This window comes from Alligator sinensis, unplaced genomic scaffold, assembly GCF_000455745.1.
Source record: "Alligator sinensis unplaced genomic scaffold, ASM45574v1 scaffold559_2, whole genome shotgun sequence".
NCBI classification, from domain to species: domain Eukaryota; kingdom Metazoa; phylum Chordata; order Crocodylia; family Alligatoridae; genus Alligator; species Alligator sinensis.
In genome coordinates this window covers 15846-30470 of record NW_005842046.1, presented here as the reverse complement: position 1 = coordinate 30470, position 14625 = coordinate 15846, and the positions used below count along the sequence as shown (strand labels likewise).

At 41.2% G+C, this 14625-nt stretch overlaps 1 protein-coding gene and 1 long non-coding RNA gene across 3 annotated transcripts in view; one reads left to right on the top strand and one right to left on the bottom strand.

The window, feature by feature from the left end:
- Window positions 1-6947, bottom strand: part of LOC106722157 — a 17658-nt gene extending 10711 nt beyond the window's left edge. For both annotated transcript variants that reach the window (XR_001357959.2, XR_001357960.2), the window contains exons 1-3: window positions 4758-6947; window positions 4423-4552; window positions 1940-2035 (exon numbers count right to left, since the gene is read on the bottom strand). This is a non-coding gene — a long non-coding RNA (uncharacterized LOC106722157). The remainder of the gene's footprint in view (window positions 1-1939; window positions 2036-4422; window positions 4553-4757) is intronic.
- SMNDC1 (survival motor neuron domain containing 1) lies at window positions 12-14289 on the top strand. Its single transcript, XM_006022794.3, has 5 exons — window positions 12-147; window positions 7585-7727; window positions 9803-9964; window positions 10977-11130; window positions 12535-14289. Exons 1-5 carry the CDS (start codon window positions 28-30, stop codon window positions 12670-12672), a joined length of 717 nt encoding a protein of 238 aa, XP_006022856.1. The 5' UTR covers window positions 12-27; the 3' UTR covers window positions 12673-14289.
- Window positions 14290-14625: the final 336 nt, after the last annotated feature.

Here is a 14625-nt window from a genome sequence, read left to right as displayed (position 1 = left end):
GCCCGGCTGCCTTCTCGCCGCTTGCAGATGTCGGAGGCCCTGGCCAAGCAGCTGGCCAGCTACAAGGCGCAGCTGCAGCAAGTGGAGGCGGCGCTCTCGGGCAACGCCGACAACGAGGACCTGCTCAAGCTGAAGAAGGACTTGCAGGTGGGCCGGGGCCGGGGGCAGGCGCACGCGTCGTCTCCTCCCGCGCGGGAACCGGGGCAAGAGTGAAGCGTCGCTGGGTTTCGGGGGCTGCCGGCGAGCCCGACCGGCAGAGAGGGACCGGGGGGTCAGCGCCGGTCGCGGCCTCCAAAATCATCCTGCATTTTGACTGGTATCGACTGTACGTCAGATGAGGGTTGGCGCTGTTGCACCGCTGCGATACTCGTGATGTGACGATACAGCGATAGTAGGGATATGATAGTCACGCTCGTTATGAATACTCATGTCATAATATCGTGGTGATCGCCCTATCATACTATCACGATAATCGCGATGCAGTTATAATTACGATGCAATAATCACGCTTGTTATCATTCGTCATATCATAACGTCGTGGTGATTGCGATGATCACCCTATCATGCTATCACGATAATCGCGATGATAATCACGATACAATAGCCATGATCGTTATGCTTCCTTGTGTCGTGACATCGCTATGATCGCCCTATCATACTATCACGATAATCGTGATGATAATTACGATGCGATAGCCACGCTCGTTATGCTTCATTGTATCGTAACATCGCGGTGATCGCCTTATTATACTATCGCGATAATTGCGATGATAATTACAATACGATTGTTATGCTTCGTCATATCGTAACATCATGACGATCGCCCTATACTATCAGCACGGTAATTGTGATACGACGTGATGGTATGGCAATAATTGGGATGCGATGCTCACGGTAGTCATGATTCATAGCAACGTGATGATTGCCTTAGCCTGCTATCACGATAATTACGATGCAATTATAATTACCATGCAATAATCACGCTTGTTATCATTCATCATATCATAACGTCGTGGTGATTGCGATGATCGCCCTATCATACTATCATGAGGGTCATCCTATCATCGTGATTATCACCTTATCATAGCATCACAACGATCATCTTATCGTATCGTATCGTGATTATCATCATATCATATCACGATCATTGCCGCACCATGATCATCATATCGTGTAGTGATTATTGTCGTATCGTGATTATGATATGATGATAGATATGGTAATAATTATGATAGGACATAATCGTGATAATTGCCCCCTTGTGGCAGTGCTGGCCCACCTCGACTGGGAAGGTGGGGTTCAAGTGCCAGAGGGGCAGGCCGGGAGCTCAGCTGGGCTCCTGGAGCCCGGGAGAACTAGAAGAGCAGCTGGTGGAAGTCAAAGGAGAGTTTCTGTTTGATTTCTTCCTCAAAGGATGGTGATAGCTCTCTGTCCAGGACAGCAGACGCTAACAGCATTCTCCAAGGCCGGAGTGCCTTTGCTGCATCATTTAGCTAGTATAAAAGAGTGTATCTGGATCCACAAAGAGATTGGGCACATCCCTGGAGGGAAGGGGCATCCCTAGCTGTTCAGCGCTGGAGCAAGGGGTACAGCTTCTGCTTTACAACTTCCTAGACCAGTGGTTTTGGTCCACAGACCATCTCTAAGGCAGAGGTTCCCAAACTTTTTCTTATGGCATAACCCCCTGCCAGACTTACCAGATGCACGCATACCCCTACCAGCAAATGTTTTATATTTTACCCAGTGCCCATTATTATTGATGAAAATAATAACAATATATTGAAAAATCTGCCATTACACAATTTCTGCCGCATACTTCCCCTGAGATATCTTGCGTACCCCCAGGGATGTGTGTACCACAGTTTGGGAACCCCTGGTCTAAGGGGTCTGTGAAAGATGATTGTGATCAGTCAGAAGTATGTTGATTAGCCACACTTACATTTTGAAGGGGTATGGACCTCCACTCAAAACTTCCTAGGGACTTGCAAGTGAAAAGAGGTAGAAAACCAGTATCCTGGATCTGTAGTGCTGGAGGCTGCAAGTGAGAGAAGAACAGTGGGGAAAACCCTGGTCAGATCCAGTTCACTCTGCCTTTTGGTATCTCTTCCCTGTCATGGTAGGACACAGGACACTGGGCAAGATGGAGTTACAGTCTGACCCAGTAAATAGTAATTCTTATGTATTTCTATCTTATCTGATTAAGTAGAAGACTAGAAGGGCTTCTCAGTTTGGTAGAAAGAAATTGCAACCACATCACTGTACAGGCAGGGTGGAAAGAGAGAGAGAGAAAATTAGGAAGGGGAATAATCTTTCTGGCTTATAAAGTAGGAGAACAAACTAGGAAAGATACCTCGATAGTGTCTTCATTACTTTTGCACCTGTAGCCTATTACATTTTTTCATAACTTTGGCAAAGTTATAAAGAAACATTCAACCTTAATCTCTGATCTTGTGGTACTGAGAGAATCCTTTGGTAACCTAGAAGTATGGAATTTTATGCTGTCTAGTTTGTCAACACAAATTTAAAAGGAATGTAATTTGCTGCTGATGCGATGCATTCATTATGCACTCTTTCACTGAATACTTATCAGAGAGGAGCCCAAATACTTTGAGCATTGTTTTGAAGTTTTGGCACACACAAACTTTGCATTGACTTTTTTTCCGTAAGAGTTTCATATGGTGCGTTAGGAAAGCCGTGTTGGTACTTACAAGAGCTTTAGACTTTTAAGCTCATAACTTGTCAAGTTTAGTGAACAGTTAAGCTTCCCCAAGTCCTCATAACACACACTTTGAATGATATCAGGAACACCTCAACCGTGATTATAATAGGACCGTGTTGCTTTTAAACCGTTAGACAATAAAACTGGCATAACTGTGCCTGCCTCTACTGTTTTCTTAAATGTTACAGTGCAGGTACCAAATGCTACTTTATTAAGATAGGGAACTGTAGTTGCCAAGTTCTTATTTGAAGTAGATAAAATTACCCAGCTCAAAATTCAGTAACCAATCCTGCTTCTTGAAGAACAGTAGCAAAAAAGTTAAAACTCAAAAAATCAAAGAGAAAGCTTTTAAGCACCTTCCCACTCTAGTTTTTAGAGATCTTCCTTAATTGTAAGGAACCTACTGGGCAGCTTTCAGCATAATCTGAATATGTCTCCTTGTACACAGTGAAAAGTATCTGTGTATTTTTAAAAAGACACAGTAAAACCTACATAAGATGATATTTCTGGTACCTTGGCTTTGATATGTAGAGACTGTGGATTTGAAAGGACAACTTGAAGACTTTTTTTTTCTTGTAAGAAAAAGTTTTCTGCACAAAATTGGGAAGATACATACACTCTTGTCTCTAAAAGGTTTGCTATTCATATGTTCCACCTTGTAAATGATATGGATGATGCCTTGTCAAGTTAATATACATGAACTACCTTATAACTGGAAAAATGGAAAATAAGTCCTGGCTTTGTTTTTTAAGTGTCAAATGTCCCATTTAAATGGTTTCCGTGTCTGTTCAAAAGATTGCTACTACATGATTGAAAGAGTCCTTTATGATGCAGCATCACATGCAGCATGCTCAGCTGGGTAATGAACTGCCAGGCTGAAATACATTTGACCAAGATGTAGAGGGAGCCCATTTATTTACATGAAAATATTTTGCTTCACTGAAAAACTTCTGTTAAGGTGTCTATACAGCCAAGGATTCAGCCTGACTTGGAAGAAGTGGAGTTGATTGCCAACATCTTCCTCTTCATGTGGAGATGCAATGTCTACTCTCTGTACATACTCTTGCTTTTCTGACTACTGGTCTGACAGGTGAATACATAAACCACTGTTGCTTTTTCACTGCTTTTAGTATCAAGGCACCACACTGTTTTCCATTTAAAAAACAAACAAACTGGCTTTCAGAGCCTCTGCCTGCTTGTAAGTGTCAATTGACCCATCTTGTTTTTTAGTTAGCTTCTTTTTGAGGAGTCTTATGGGGTCAAATTTCCCTTCTAGCTCCCACTGTCCTTTTTAATATTTTTATAAATCTAATTTCTCTAACCCTTAAGACTTTTCATAGAATTAATAGCTCTGTTTTAGATCTTTGTCTTCCTCAGTGCCCCTGTCATGTTTGGTCCTCATTTTTTTTTCCTCAGTAGTCTTCTAAAAGTTTGAGTTAGCAATCCTATAAATTAACTGCTTTGTGACTGCTGCAAGACAATGCATAATTCAGGTCTCTGTCTATGATTACACTTAGCAGGTACGAAATCAAGGTTTTACCAAATTTGCAATTTATAGCCTGTCCTTTAAACACCTGCAGTAAAGTCAAGGAATTGTTGACTGACTAGTCCATGTAGCTAGCTATTCATTTGAATTCTATAAAGAGGCAGGAATATGTCAGCTGTCTCATTACAGTGGTATACTGCATAGTTGAAACACCTACCTTCAGGTAATCGGTGTGTGGTTGTATCAGCAGGTCCAGTGGAGCGCACATGTGGCAAGCTGCAGTGCTTCTTGGATTTGCAGATTACTGTCACCCATTTGTGGCAAAGGTGCTGCTTTAGAGCTCAGACCTGGAGAGGAAGAGTAATTAGTGCCATATACTCCATAGTCCTCCCTCAAATTAAATACTCTGGATATCAAAATTGGAGCTGGTTCATATACAGTATTATATAAAAAGAGACTGGAGCAATGTTAGGTAGACTGTGGCCTCTTCCCAGTCTCTACCACTTTATTGCTATATGTTCCTCTAAATCTAACACTGTTCCCCACACATACCATAATCACCCAAAAGCATCCTTGCTAGCGAGGTGTCATGAGTTCAGATATTAGCAAACAAGGAATCCAGTTGTCCTCCTGTTTGTGACTAGGTGCAAACAAAAGTACATGTCAAAACAGAACAGTCCCTATATAGGTTTGGTGTCTGGGAACTGTTCCCCAGCAACCTCCTTCCTTGAGCTTGCACTCTCTTTATAGGCTTCTGCCTTAACAGTGCCGTGCAGCTGATTTCAGTGATGGTTCCAATGGACTACAGCTGTTCTCTGTTATTCCTGATGAGTTGATGGAGGAATTCTGCTGGGTCCTGGAGCCTTCCTGTCCCACTGGCTGGTCTGCTGCTTCCCTTTGTTAAGAAAGCAGAAATGGAGAAGCCTATCCAGTCTCTCTGGAGAGTCGCCAAAGGGAATTCCTTATTTTCTTAGGGTACACAACTTTCCAAACCACCCCCTCTTGGGATTTGGGATAAGGAAAAGGCTAGAGCCAGTAATGGTGAATGTCTGTGCTTGCTTTTTGCTGTGGGCTGAACTGAAAATGCATTTGGAACAGGAGTGTTCTTCATTACTAGTACAATTCCTTTTTTTAAAATCATCCCACAGTCGCAGACAACCAAAACAGCTTGTGCCTTTGGTACATGAGTACATACCACTTTTCCTGCAGAGCAGATCAGATTAGAGCATCTGATTCACTCTGCTCCTGGCCTTGTCCTTGGGCAGTGTTTTGTGCAGGAACAGCAACATAAGTCACTGTTGTGAAAGCACCTGGGGGTAAGGGGAGAAGTTAGGTTTTCCATAATATTTTCCCCCTTAAATTAAGCACCAGCATTTAAATTTGAGACTAGCATCAGATGGTGAAAATTAGTGACATAATTCAAGAACTGAAGACTTTTTTTTCTTGTTTACAAACTTCAGCTGCCTTTCTTCCTATAGGAAAGTTCCCATATGTGTTTTCTTCTGTCAGCTGTTGTATCACTTGTCTTATCAGAAGTTATGGCACCACAAGAATCTTAACATGGGAGAATAAAAGCACGGCACTGACTTAACTGGCATTTGTTTGATTTCTGTAGAACCAGAAATTGCCTATTCTAATAAGGTGAAAAATAGATGTTAGAGAGACATGGTTTCCTCTACTCTGACTCCTGAATCAACAAGAAAAGTGGTTACCTAATCGTGGATATCTTTTACTAAAATAGGAAATACTGGGCATGTCTACACATTCATTAATGCACTATAATTACAGTGCATTAAGTTTAGTACTTGTAAATTAGTATCTGCAATGGCAGGCACTAATGCCTGTCATTAATGCACTGTAATTGGTGCTGCTGCACATTAGCGCAGATGAATGGGTTTTTTTAGTGACGTTAATGTGCATTAGACCAAATCTACTTCACATTAGCATGGGTTTTGCCCACCACGCTAACATGCAGTAGAATTGGTCTTCTGCACATTAACGTCTCGCATAGATGTGGCCACTGAGACTGGTCTGTGCACTTACCCTTAGAAATAGTCCAGTCAGGTCAGATCACATGGATAAAGTGGTTGGGCTATTGCTGCTGACTAATGTTTTAGCTTTGATTTTTTCAGTACCTTTGTAGCACTATTTATTCACAGTCTAGTAGAAAAAGACTGTATTCTTATTCACTTGCCTTGTTCAGGTTGATGGGGGGGTGGTCTTTGTCTAAAATATTGAGGTTCTGTTCCAGGAAAAGGTGGAGTCCATCTTGCTATGAGTGGTAATCATGTATGTGCCCCAGGGTGCAGACAGACTACACTGTTACTGCAGAGTATCTTGCTCCAGATTTTAATCCATAGAAATTCATTCCATATTTGGGAGAAGACAAGTAGTCAGGTCTGTCATGCCCTCAATAGCCACTACCAAAGTGGCTGGAGAACAAGTTCACTTTGAGGATGAAATTGAGTTGAGGAGTGGATGCACGGCACTTTCTATATAGCAGCCTTCCACATGTTAAAGCTACTGTACCTATTTCAAGGGGTATCTTTATCCTGGATTTGAATGACTTACTACATAGTAGTACAGTATGTCATGTATCTGTACCCAAAATGCTTTTCTGAAAAGGTGTTCTTTTTAGAATTAGATCTCAAAAGTAAAGACTTCCTTTTTCTTCTGGGGACGCTTGAGTTCAGCTAACTTTTTTTTTTTCTAGAGGAACTGAAAAAATGGTCACATTCATTCAAAGGCACTAATTACTATGTTTGTACTTGTTATTCAATAATTTGAAACACAGAAGTGTAAACACAGAAGTGTAATATCTTTGTCAATAAATAATTTTAAATCACTTATGCAAAATAAACTGAAATGTAGATGGAAATGTAAAACATGGTTGCCTTCTGAAAGGGTTGTTTAGCCTTGCCTTCCCCTCAGAGCAACAAACACGACCCTGACTTCATTCTGCTAGTTGCTGCCTTGTACTCTTTAGTCAGTAATAGAGCATCACACGCAGCACACACGTGCAAGGAGTCGCATCAAGGATTGTTCCCACATAAATAGCTGGCTTTGTCTCTGTGCCTGTACAAAAGCAGTTTATCTAGATAGAGTTCTTGTGAAAAAGAGAGTGGGGCATTCTCACTGAATCGGCTGAGGATAGAGAAGTGGCCAGTAGCCTCTTTACAATGCAGTATGTGCCATACATCACTTTTCTCTACATCTGTGATGCATAAGACCATGAAGTGGTAGAGAACTAGAAGTCCTTCACCTCAGAAACACTCTTAACACTATTATTACCAAAAAAAAAAAAAATCCTCAATTTGAAGAAGAAATAAGTGCAGTTAATGATGATTGAAAGGTTATTGTCTGCATTTTCCTTTTCCAGGAAGTTATTGAACTTACCAAAGATCTGCTTTCAACACAACCTTCAGAAACACTTGCAAGTTCCGACAGTTCTGCTTCTGCCCTGCCCAGTCACTCCTGGAAGGTTGGGGATAAATGTATGGCAATATGGAGTGAAGATGGACAGTAAGTGTAGAAAACAAACTTCTCTAAGTGTTACATGAAATAAAACAGTACAATGGTAAGAGACTTTCATTCAGCTTGAACTGCCTCATTTAAAATCAGTCTAAAGTAAAATAGCAAAGAGGAATTAGAGAAGAAACGTAGGGTTAAGTAGCTGTAGACTCCCTTTTTTATTGTAGGTCAGTAGTAAAGGCACAAAACTTAAGGAGATCCTGGAATCGCCCTTTTGGTCACTCCCCCTCAGAATAAACATTTCACTTTGACAAATCAGTAGCATATCTTCCTCAACTAATCTAGTAATGTGTTGCCTTTCAAATACGTCGGGTAATTAATGCCTTGCCATTATGTTAATATATTGGCATTTTATTACAACTATGAAAGATGACTTAATGAGAGACTTCAATTGGTACATCTAATCTGGAATGCCAGCTTTTGGCTATAAAGAAACTGGAACCCTTTGAGACTGATATTGCTCTCTCAGATAACTTTATGGTTGGATACTCGATTGGTAAAGCACCTTAAAGTGTGCTGTACCAGTATAGTTCGTTCAGACTTTACTCACTTTACGTGACGGTGTCTTGGGGTTGTTTCACTTCAATCTGAGTTCGTACTCCTTGAAATAAAAAGTATACTCGGAGTAATACAGTTTTGTAACACAGAAATATTTCTTAGAATTTTTGCCAACTGGGCCAGTTGGATAGGGTCAGCACCCATTATCTCTTTGTAATAATGTGACGTGAACAATATCCTTGCACAGTGGCTCTGCTAACGTGATGTAGTGGCAACTAAGGATAGGAGCTGATGCAAAATTATTGATATTTTATGTAGAACACTCTTTTATAAGTGCCAGAGACATTTTTTTGTTGCTATGCATTGATGGCCAAGCTTACAAATGTTTCAGTTTTAAAGCTTTTTAGGTTGCCAGTGAGGGTCAGTATTTTCACTCTGATCATTAGTTCAGGGCCAGATCTTGGAAAAACTTTTGGAAATTGAAAATATTTGGACTGGTCTGCCCAGACGTTTCTGGTTCGGATAGGTCACATGATACTGGACTTGAATCACTTTGCCCTCTTGCCTTTCTGAATTTCAGTTGCAACATAATGTAAACAGCCAGTGTCTCTTGAATCTCTAGCCAGAGAGTTATGTTACCAACCATGTAGAAGTTGGGCTCCCATTTGTTTCCGTGTGTACTAAAGCATCAGTGCCTAGTTTACCTCGAGTGTTCTTCAAGATGGTGGTCACTAAAATTCTAGCAGAAATGAAATAGCAGATGTTAGCTGGAATAATGTCTATAAAGTTTCTCCTAGTCTGCGAGGATTGGAGATTTCTATGGTTTTTTTTCTGTTCTGAATTGGGATTATCTTTAATTTTAAAATGATTAACCAAGTCAAAAATGAATCAGTTCAGGTTGACCGGAAATGTTTTATTTTGATATGTTTTTAGATGTTTGTATTTCCACTTTTGCCCTATGTTAGTATAAACTAGCCAACACTTCAAAACCAAGTTACTCTGATTCAGAGGACTTTTCACTATGAAAATGTTGAAACAGGACATTTGACAATGTCAGAACTCTTTCTTCCAGAAATGGAGAGGTGGAGAGATCTGTCAAAGCTAGCAATCTCCCACAAACATCTTTTTGTATCAGTAGATCAGCACTTACCACCAAAAAAGCCCCCCACCCCTTTTTACCAATTCCCAACCAGGCTTAAACTGACATTTAAAAAGTTCTGACACAGATGTATCTCATGACTATCCAAACCAGAAAAAAAAGGGTTCCTAACTTTATGGTTGCACAAGACCTTTATTGCTAGCTTTGGAAGCTACAGGACCTTGACGCTGCCACTGGTCCTGATCAGTGTTGTGCAGGACTAAATATAATGCATTGCAGCCCTTGGACTAATGTACCTTTGTCCTTAAAGAATAACAAGTCCTTGGCCTGGTTAGCATATTGTTTCAGAAATGAAATACGTTGGTTGCAAATCTTTAGCTTAATGTTATTCACTGACTTACACTATAGGTATTGTAGGGCTGAGTATTAAACCTTTACTCACATGCTTACAGCCATGATATCTTTACAGGTGTTATGAAGCTGAGATTGAAGAGATAGATGAGGAGAATGGTACAGCTGCAGTCACGTTTGCTGGATATGGCAACGCTGAAGTCACCCCTCTGTTCAACCTCAAACCTGTGGAAGAAGGAAGAAAAGCAAAAGAGGACAGTGGCAACAAACCCATGTCCAAGTAAGTGACTTAACCTTGATAGTATGTTTGAACAAGGAAGAGGAGGCTCTGGATGAGGGCCCTGATGATGCTTACATCTGGGTTTTGGGAGAAGACAGACTTGCCTTGCCTGTCTCCCTGTGTAGGTGATTCAAGAAATAGTAGACACCTGAAATCTATCAAGATTTCTTTTTAGAGCTTTTAGGTGAAAGTGTGAGTGCTTCACAGACTTACTTACATTTGGAGGAATGAGGAAATGGTTTCACTCATTAGAGCTTTCTGGTGAGAAACCAGAATGTAGCAGCTCATCTTTTGGAACTTGTGTGTTTGGGGACCCAGGCATTTGGAGTGGCTCCTGCTTTGTTCCTAGGATTGAACTTGCTTTGTTCCTACATTCTCTTGTGGTGGATATTGACTGTCTTAACAAACCAAGAGCTGAAATGCTAGTGAGGTCCTTGTGGGAATACTGGGAACTGCTGTTATCTCACCACACAGAAAGAGCATGGAGTCTGGTCCCTGTGACCTGCTGCAGATCCTCCTCTCCTATGCTCCCCCTGACTTCCAAAAGAACGGTGCCAATTGGTACAGAGGTCTTGAGTAGTGGGAAACCAATGCTACTGCTGTCCTTGGCTCCTGGCAGCGTGGCTTTTCTGAAGCCACATTACAGTGTTCTCAGTTAATCACACTTCCTGGAGAAAAAGCCTTCCCATGCCAAAAGGGGTTCCTGCAGCAACCAAGACTTTCATAGAAAGGTTCACCCACTTCCAATTGTTTTAGCGTTCTGTGGAACGCCACAGTGAAACTCAGCTGATAGGCTACTTGGAGAAGCAACTAAATGCTCTCAGTAGAGTCCAAGCCTGACCGCATAGCCTTGGCTTGTGGTTTTATCATTTATTTAAGGAGAGTTCTGTTTAAACCTGTGTGTCCCATCATGTTTGTAATTTTATGCTTTGTACTTTGTATTGGCGCCAAAGCATGTTGTGAGCGGCAAACTAAGGTACATGCCTAACTAACAGTTTTCCTTTCTTTGTAGAAAAGAAATGATTGCCCAGCAACGAGAATATAAGAAGAAGAAAGCTTTGAAAAAAGCACAGAGAATCAAAGAACTTGAACAGGAACGGGAGGACCAGAAAGTCAAATGGCAACAGTTCAACAACAGAGCCTACTCTAAGAATAAAAAAGGCCAGGTTTGTAAATCCTGCCAGTGCACGTGCAGTAGCAAACATTTCTGTTGCTTTAGCCACTACACACTACTGTGTCCATGTCTTAAGACACAATGCTTAATTTCAGTATCTGAGATGAGACCATCCAGCGGCAAACTGTTAAGTACAGTGGGTCAACAGCAGCTGTCTGGCTGAGTAATTCTGTGTCAGTATGAAAGTCAGGTGGTGGACCTTTCCTTATAGGGGTTCAGAAACCCCCATTGCTTTCATTTGTGCAGGAAGAACTAATTTCAAGAGTTCTTCACTGACAAATTTGTGTTTGGAGGAATAGCCAAACTCTTTCACATAATACCATGTAGAAATAAATTGTTGCAAGTCCTTACTGCTATTGGCTGTGTAATTGAGACTTCCCATTGGGATACTTCCCATGAACATCTTCACACTGCTTTCTTACTAGCCCAGGAGAGAAGGAAAGACCTTGAACAACCAGTAGCAAGCGGAGGGGGCCGTGCTGTTCCTCAGTTTATATTTTGGTTTGCACTAATACTTCCATGCCTTCATTCAGAGAGTTCCCTCCTTGTAGTTCCCTATTAGCTGTTCTGTGGTACTAGTCAGTGTGCAGCTGCTGTGGACTCAAATTTATAGAAATGCATTATGCCAGTGTTATCCAGGGGGAAAAATGCTTTAAACACTTTAAAAATGATTTCCTGTGCAGGAAAGCAGATGCACTGATGTGTGGAACTAAGCTGCTCATAGATCACATGTCCAATGTGAGCTGCTTTACAAGAGTGTGGGTACTGGAAGCTGTTGCTAGATGGATGTTGTTTTAAATTGCATATAAAGGGAGAAGATGGGAAATCTAATATATCCTCTTAATAAAGGATTCTGATAGGCTTGGTGTAGTAAGGAAGTTACCTAGAGTGAAAAAATGAATTGCACTTACCTGGGATGAAGCATCAGGGTCCACTGGTGCTGGTTGTGTAGCTTGGGAGGATTCATATCTGCTGGAGGTTAGCTTCTGGCTAGCATGTGAGACATAGCAGAGATGACCGTGGGACAGTCACGCAGGTATCTGGGTTAGTTGGCATCTTGCAGAGGAAGAAGCGAGGAGACGAGCAGTGCTAAAGCATCAGTCCTCCTTTGGAGCATTTCCTGCAAGTGCTTTTTTGAGGGACATAAATGAACATTGGCTCTGAATAAAAGTGGTAAGTGCTCCCCGAGAGGCCTGACCAGAGCACAGGACCAGGTTCCAGAAAGGCCTCCGTTGTGATGTCTGGTCTGCCACTGGCTCCTCTTGGAAGTCAGTCAGCCCTTCAGCTTACCTGTTTGCAAAGTTGAAAGTTGTGGATTGTTTGCAGAATTAGAGAATTGACAAGTTGACAACTAACTGCTACTAACTAGGAATGGTGTTTCTGTTTTCCTTCTCAGGTCAAGAGGAGTATTTTTGCTTCTCCTGAGAGTGTAACTGGCAAAGTTGGAGTTGGAACATGTGGAATTGCAGACAAACCCATGACACAGTATCAAGATACCTCTAAATATAATGTCAGGCATTTAATGCCTCAGTAATAGGAAAAAAGGTTAAACTTCATCTCTGCAGGGCTTTACACTTCTCTTTTTATCATTATATTTTTCTAAAAGTAAATTATTTGTTGGCACGTAGTGAATAGTCCATTTTTGTCACCATCACTTGGCTTCAGCTGATATGAGCCTTAAATCTACAGCTATTGAGTTGACTCCTTTAATCATTACCAAACTTTTTATAGTCGTCAGTTCTGCAGACAAATGTTTTCTTGAACTGCTGTTAGCCGCTGTGTTGAAAACAGCAGTTAGCTGAAACAGGGATCTCCAGAACCTTCCATTCATACTTTGAGTGAGGGTAATCATCAGAAAAGTGACTGTATAAAAAAAAAAAATGGCACCTTAACAGCTCTCTCTTGTCTCAAAGTCAGTTCAACCTGCTTGCTTTAGTGACAAGCTTAGCATTGGAGAGCCCTATACCGCTCTGAGAGAATTAGCTGGATTCCACCTAAGCTTGTATATAAATGGAATTGTTAATGAAGTTCTAAGTTACTACCTTGCAATCCCAGTGAAGACAGTCGATCTGTAAACTGTAAAGGAGGGTAGAGTTCGGCGCATGGAAATTTTTTATTACCAGTAACTGTTCACGAGCTAGAAACAACGTGACCTGACTTCTCGGTTCCAGGCTGAATTTCCCGGACTGTGAATTAAACTGGAGGGAAACATCCCTACCGGTAGAAGCAGCAAACTTGAACTGCGAGTTGGAGAGACGACCAAGAAACCGTAAGATGGCATTTTTAGAGAGTCAAATTACAGAGTAGAAAGGCGCTTTAAAATTGTGGATTTAAAGTGTTGGGAGAATTTAGGTTATACACTCTGAAAGTAGACCGTGAGAACTGCTGGGTTCTCCAGTGTGGTTATGAGATTTGATAATGTACAGCAAATCCCCAGCATCTCGTTGAGTAGCTTGTGTGGGTTTCCATCCATTTAAACAGAACTGAAGCACATCGGATAAGAATGCCTGGATCCTATTTAGTTAGTTGTAAATGAGTAAAGGTTAGTCTGAATTTTTTGCCCCAATGTTCATTGTAATTTCGGCCATATTATGGTGTCGTTGAGCCCTTTCAATTTTATTCAGGAAACAATGTGTAAAAGCTCTTGCCTTTTTGTACTTTCTGTATGTGATTGCTTTCCTTTGTTACTTGTCGCTCACTTACGGTAGTGGTGCCATCTCTGAATCCGTAACGTGTTTAAAACAAAAGTTAATAGATAGCCCTGTATACAATGTAGATATTATTTTTGTAAAATCTAGGGCTGAGTTGATGAGCAAGAGTACTGAACAATACCTGCTGAATAATTCAAGGGTATTTCTTGTTCATTAATCCTGACCACGTTTCCCCTGTATATTATGTTATAATGTAGCTCATTTTGTAATTTGTTAACTAGATCAGGTCACGTCAGCAATTGTTGATGCACTGATTGGTGGAAATGTCCATCATCTACCCGAGTCACAACTCAAGCTAGACTCTGCAACTGATAGTTTAGAATCCATGCATAGAAAAAGGTTCTTCCTGTTAACGGAAGAAGGTGATTTTTATGACTACAAAGTGTGTTAATTTCAGTTTTGTATGTTTAACTTTTATTAAATAAAGTGTTTAAAATCTCCTGGATATGTTTCGCACCTTGAAAATGTACAAGTCTCAGGTGCTGTCCAAGATGAGCGTAATGACAGGCGCAGATGCTGAACTAATAGACGGAAGGGGAACTAACAGCACGTGGAGGAAGGGTTGAGGATTCAAAAGAGATCCTGAATTCTGCACTTCCGTTAGGCAACACCTCCTTAGTCATGCAGTGAATCCTAACTCCTAGGCCTCTGCTGCTGGGTGGACCGGGGAAGGGACTTTTGTTTGCACCAAAAGACTCCAGTCTACAATAAAAGTGTAATGAGGTCAAAGTAGAAGACCTCACTACTTACCTGGTTGGTCACTGGAGGGGGCAGTC

Coding starts and splice junctions, on each gene's coding strand:
- SMNDC1 (XM_006022794.3), top strand. CDS start 28: ATGTCGGAGGCCCTGGCCAAGCAGCTGGCCAGCTACAAGGCGCAGCTG. Junction 7,728..9,802: donor ATATGGAGTGAAGATGGACA/GTAAGTGTAGAA, acceptor ATATCTTTACAG/GTGTTATGAAGCTGAGATTG. Junction 11,131..12,534: donor CTAAGAATAAAAAAGGCCAG/GTTTGTAAATCC, acceptor TTTCCTTCTCAG/GTCAAGAGGAGTATTTTTGC.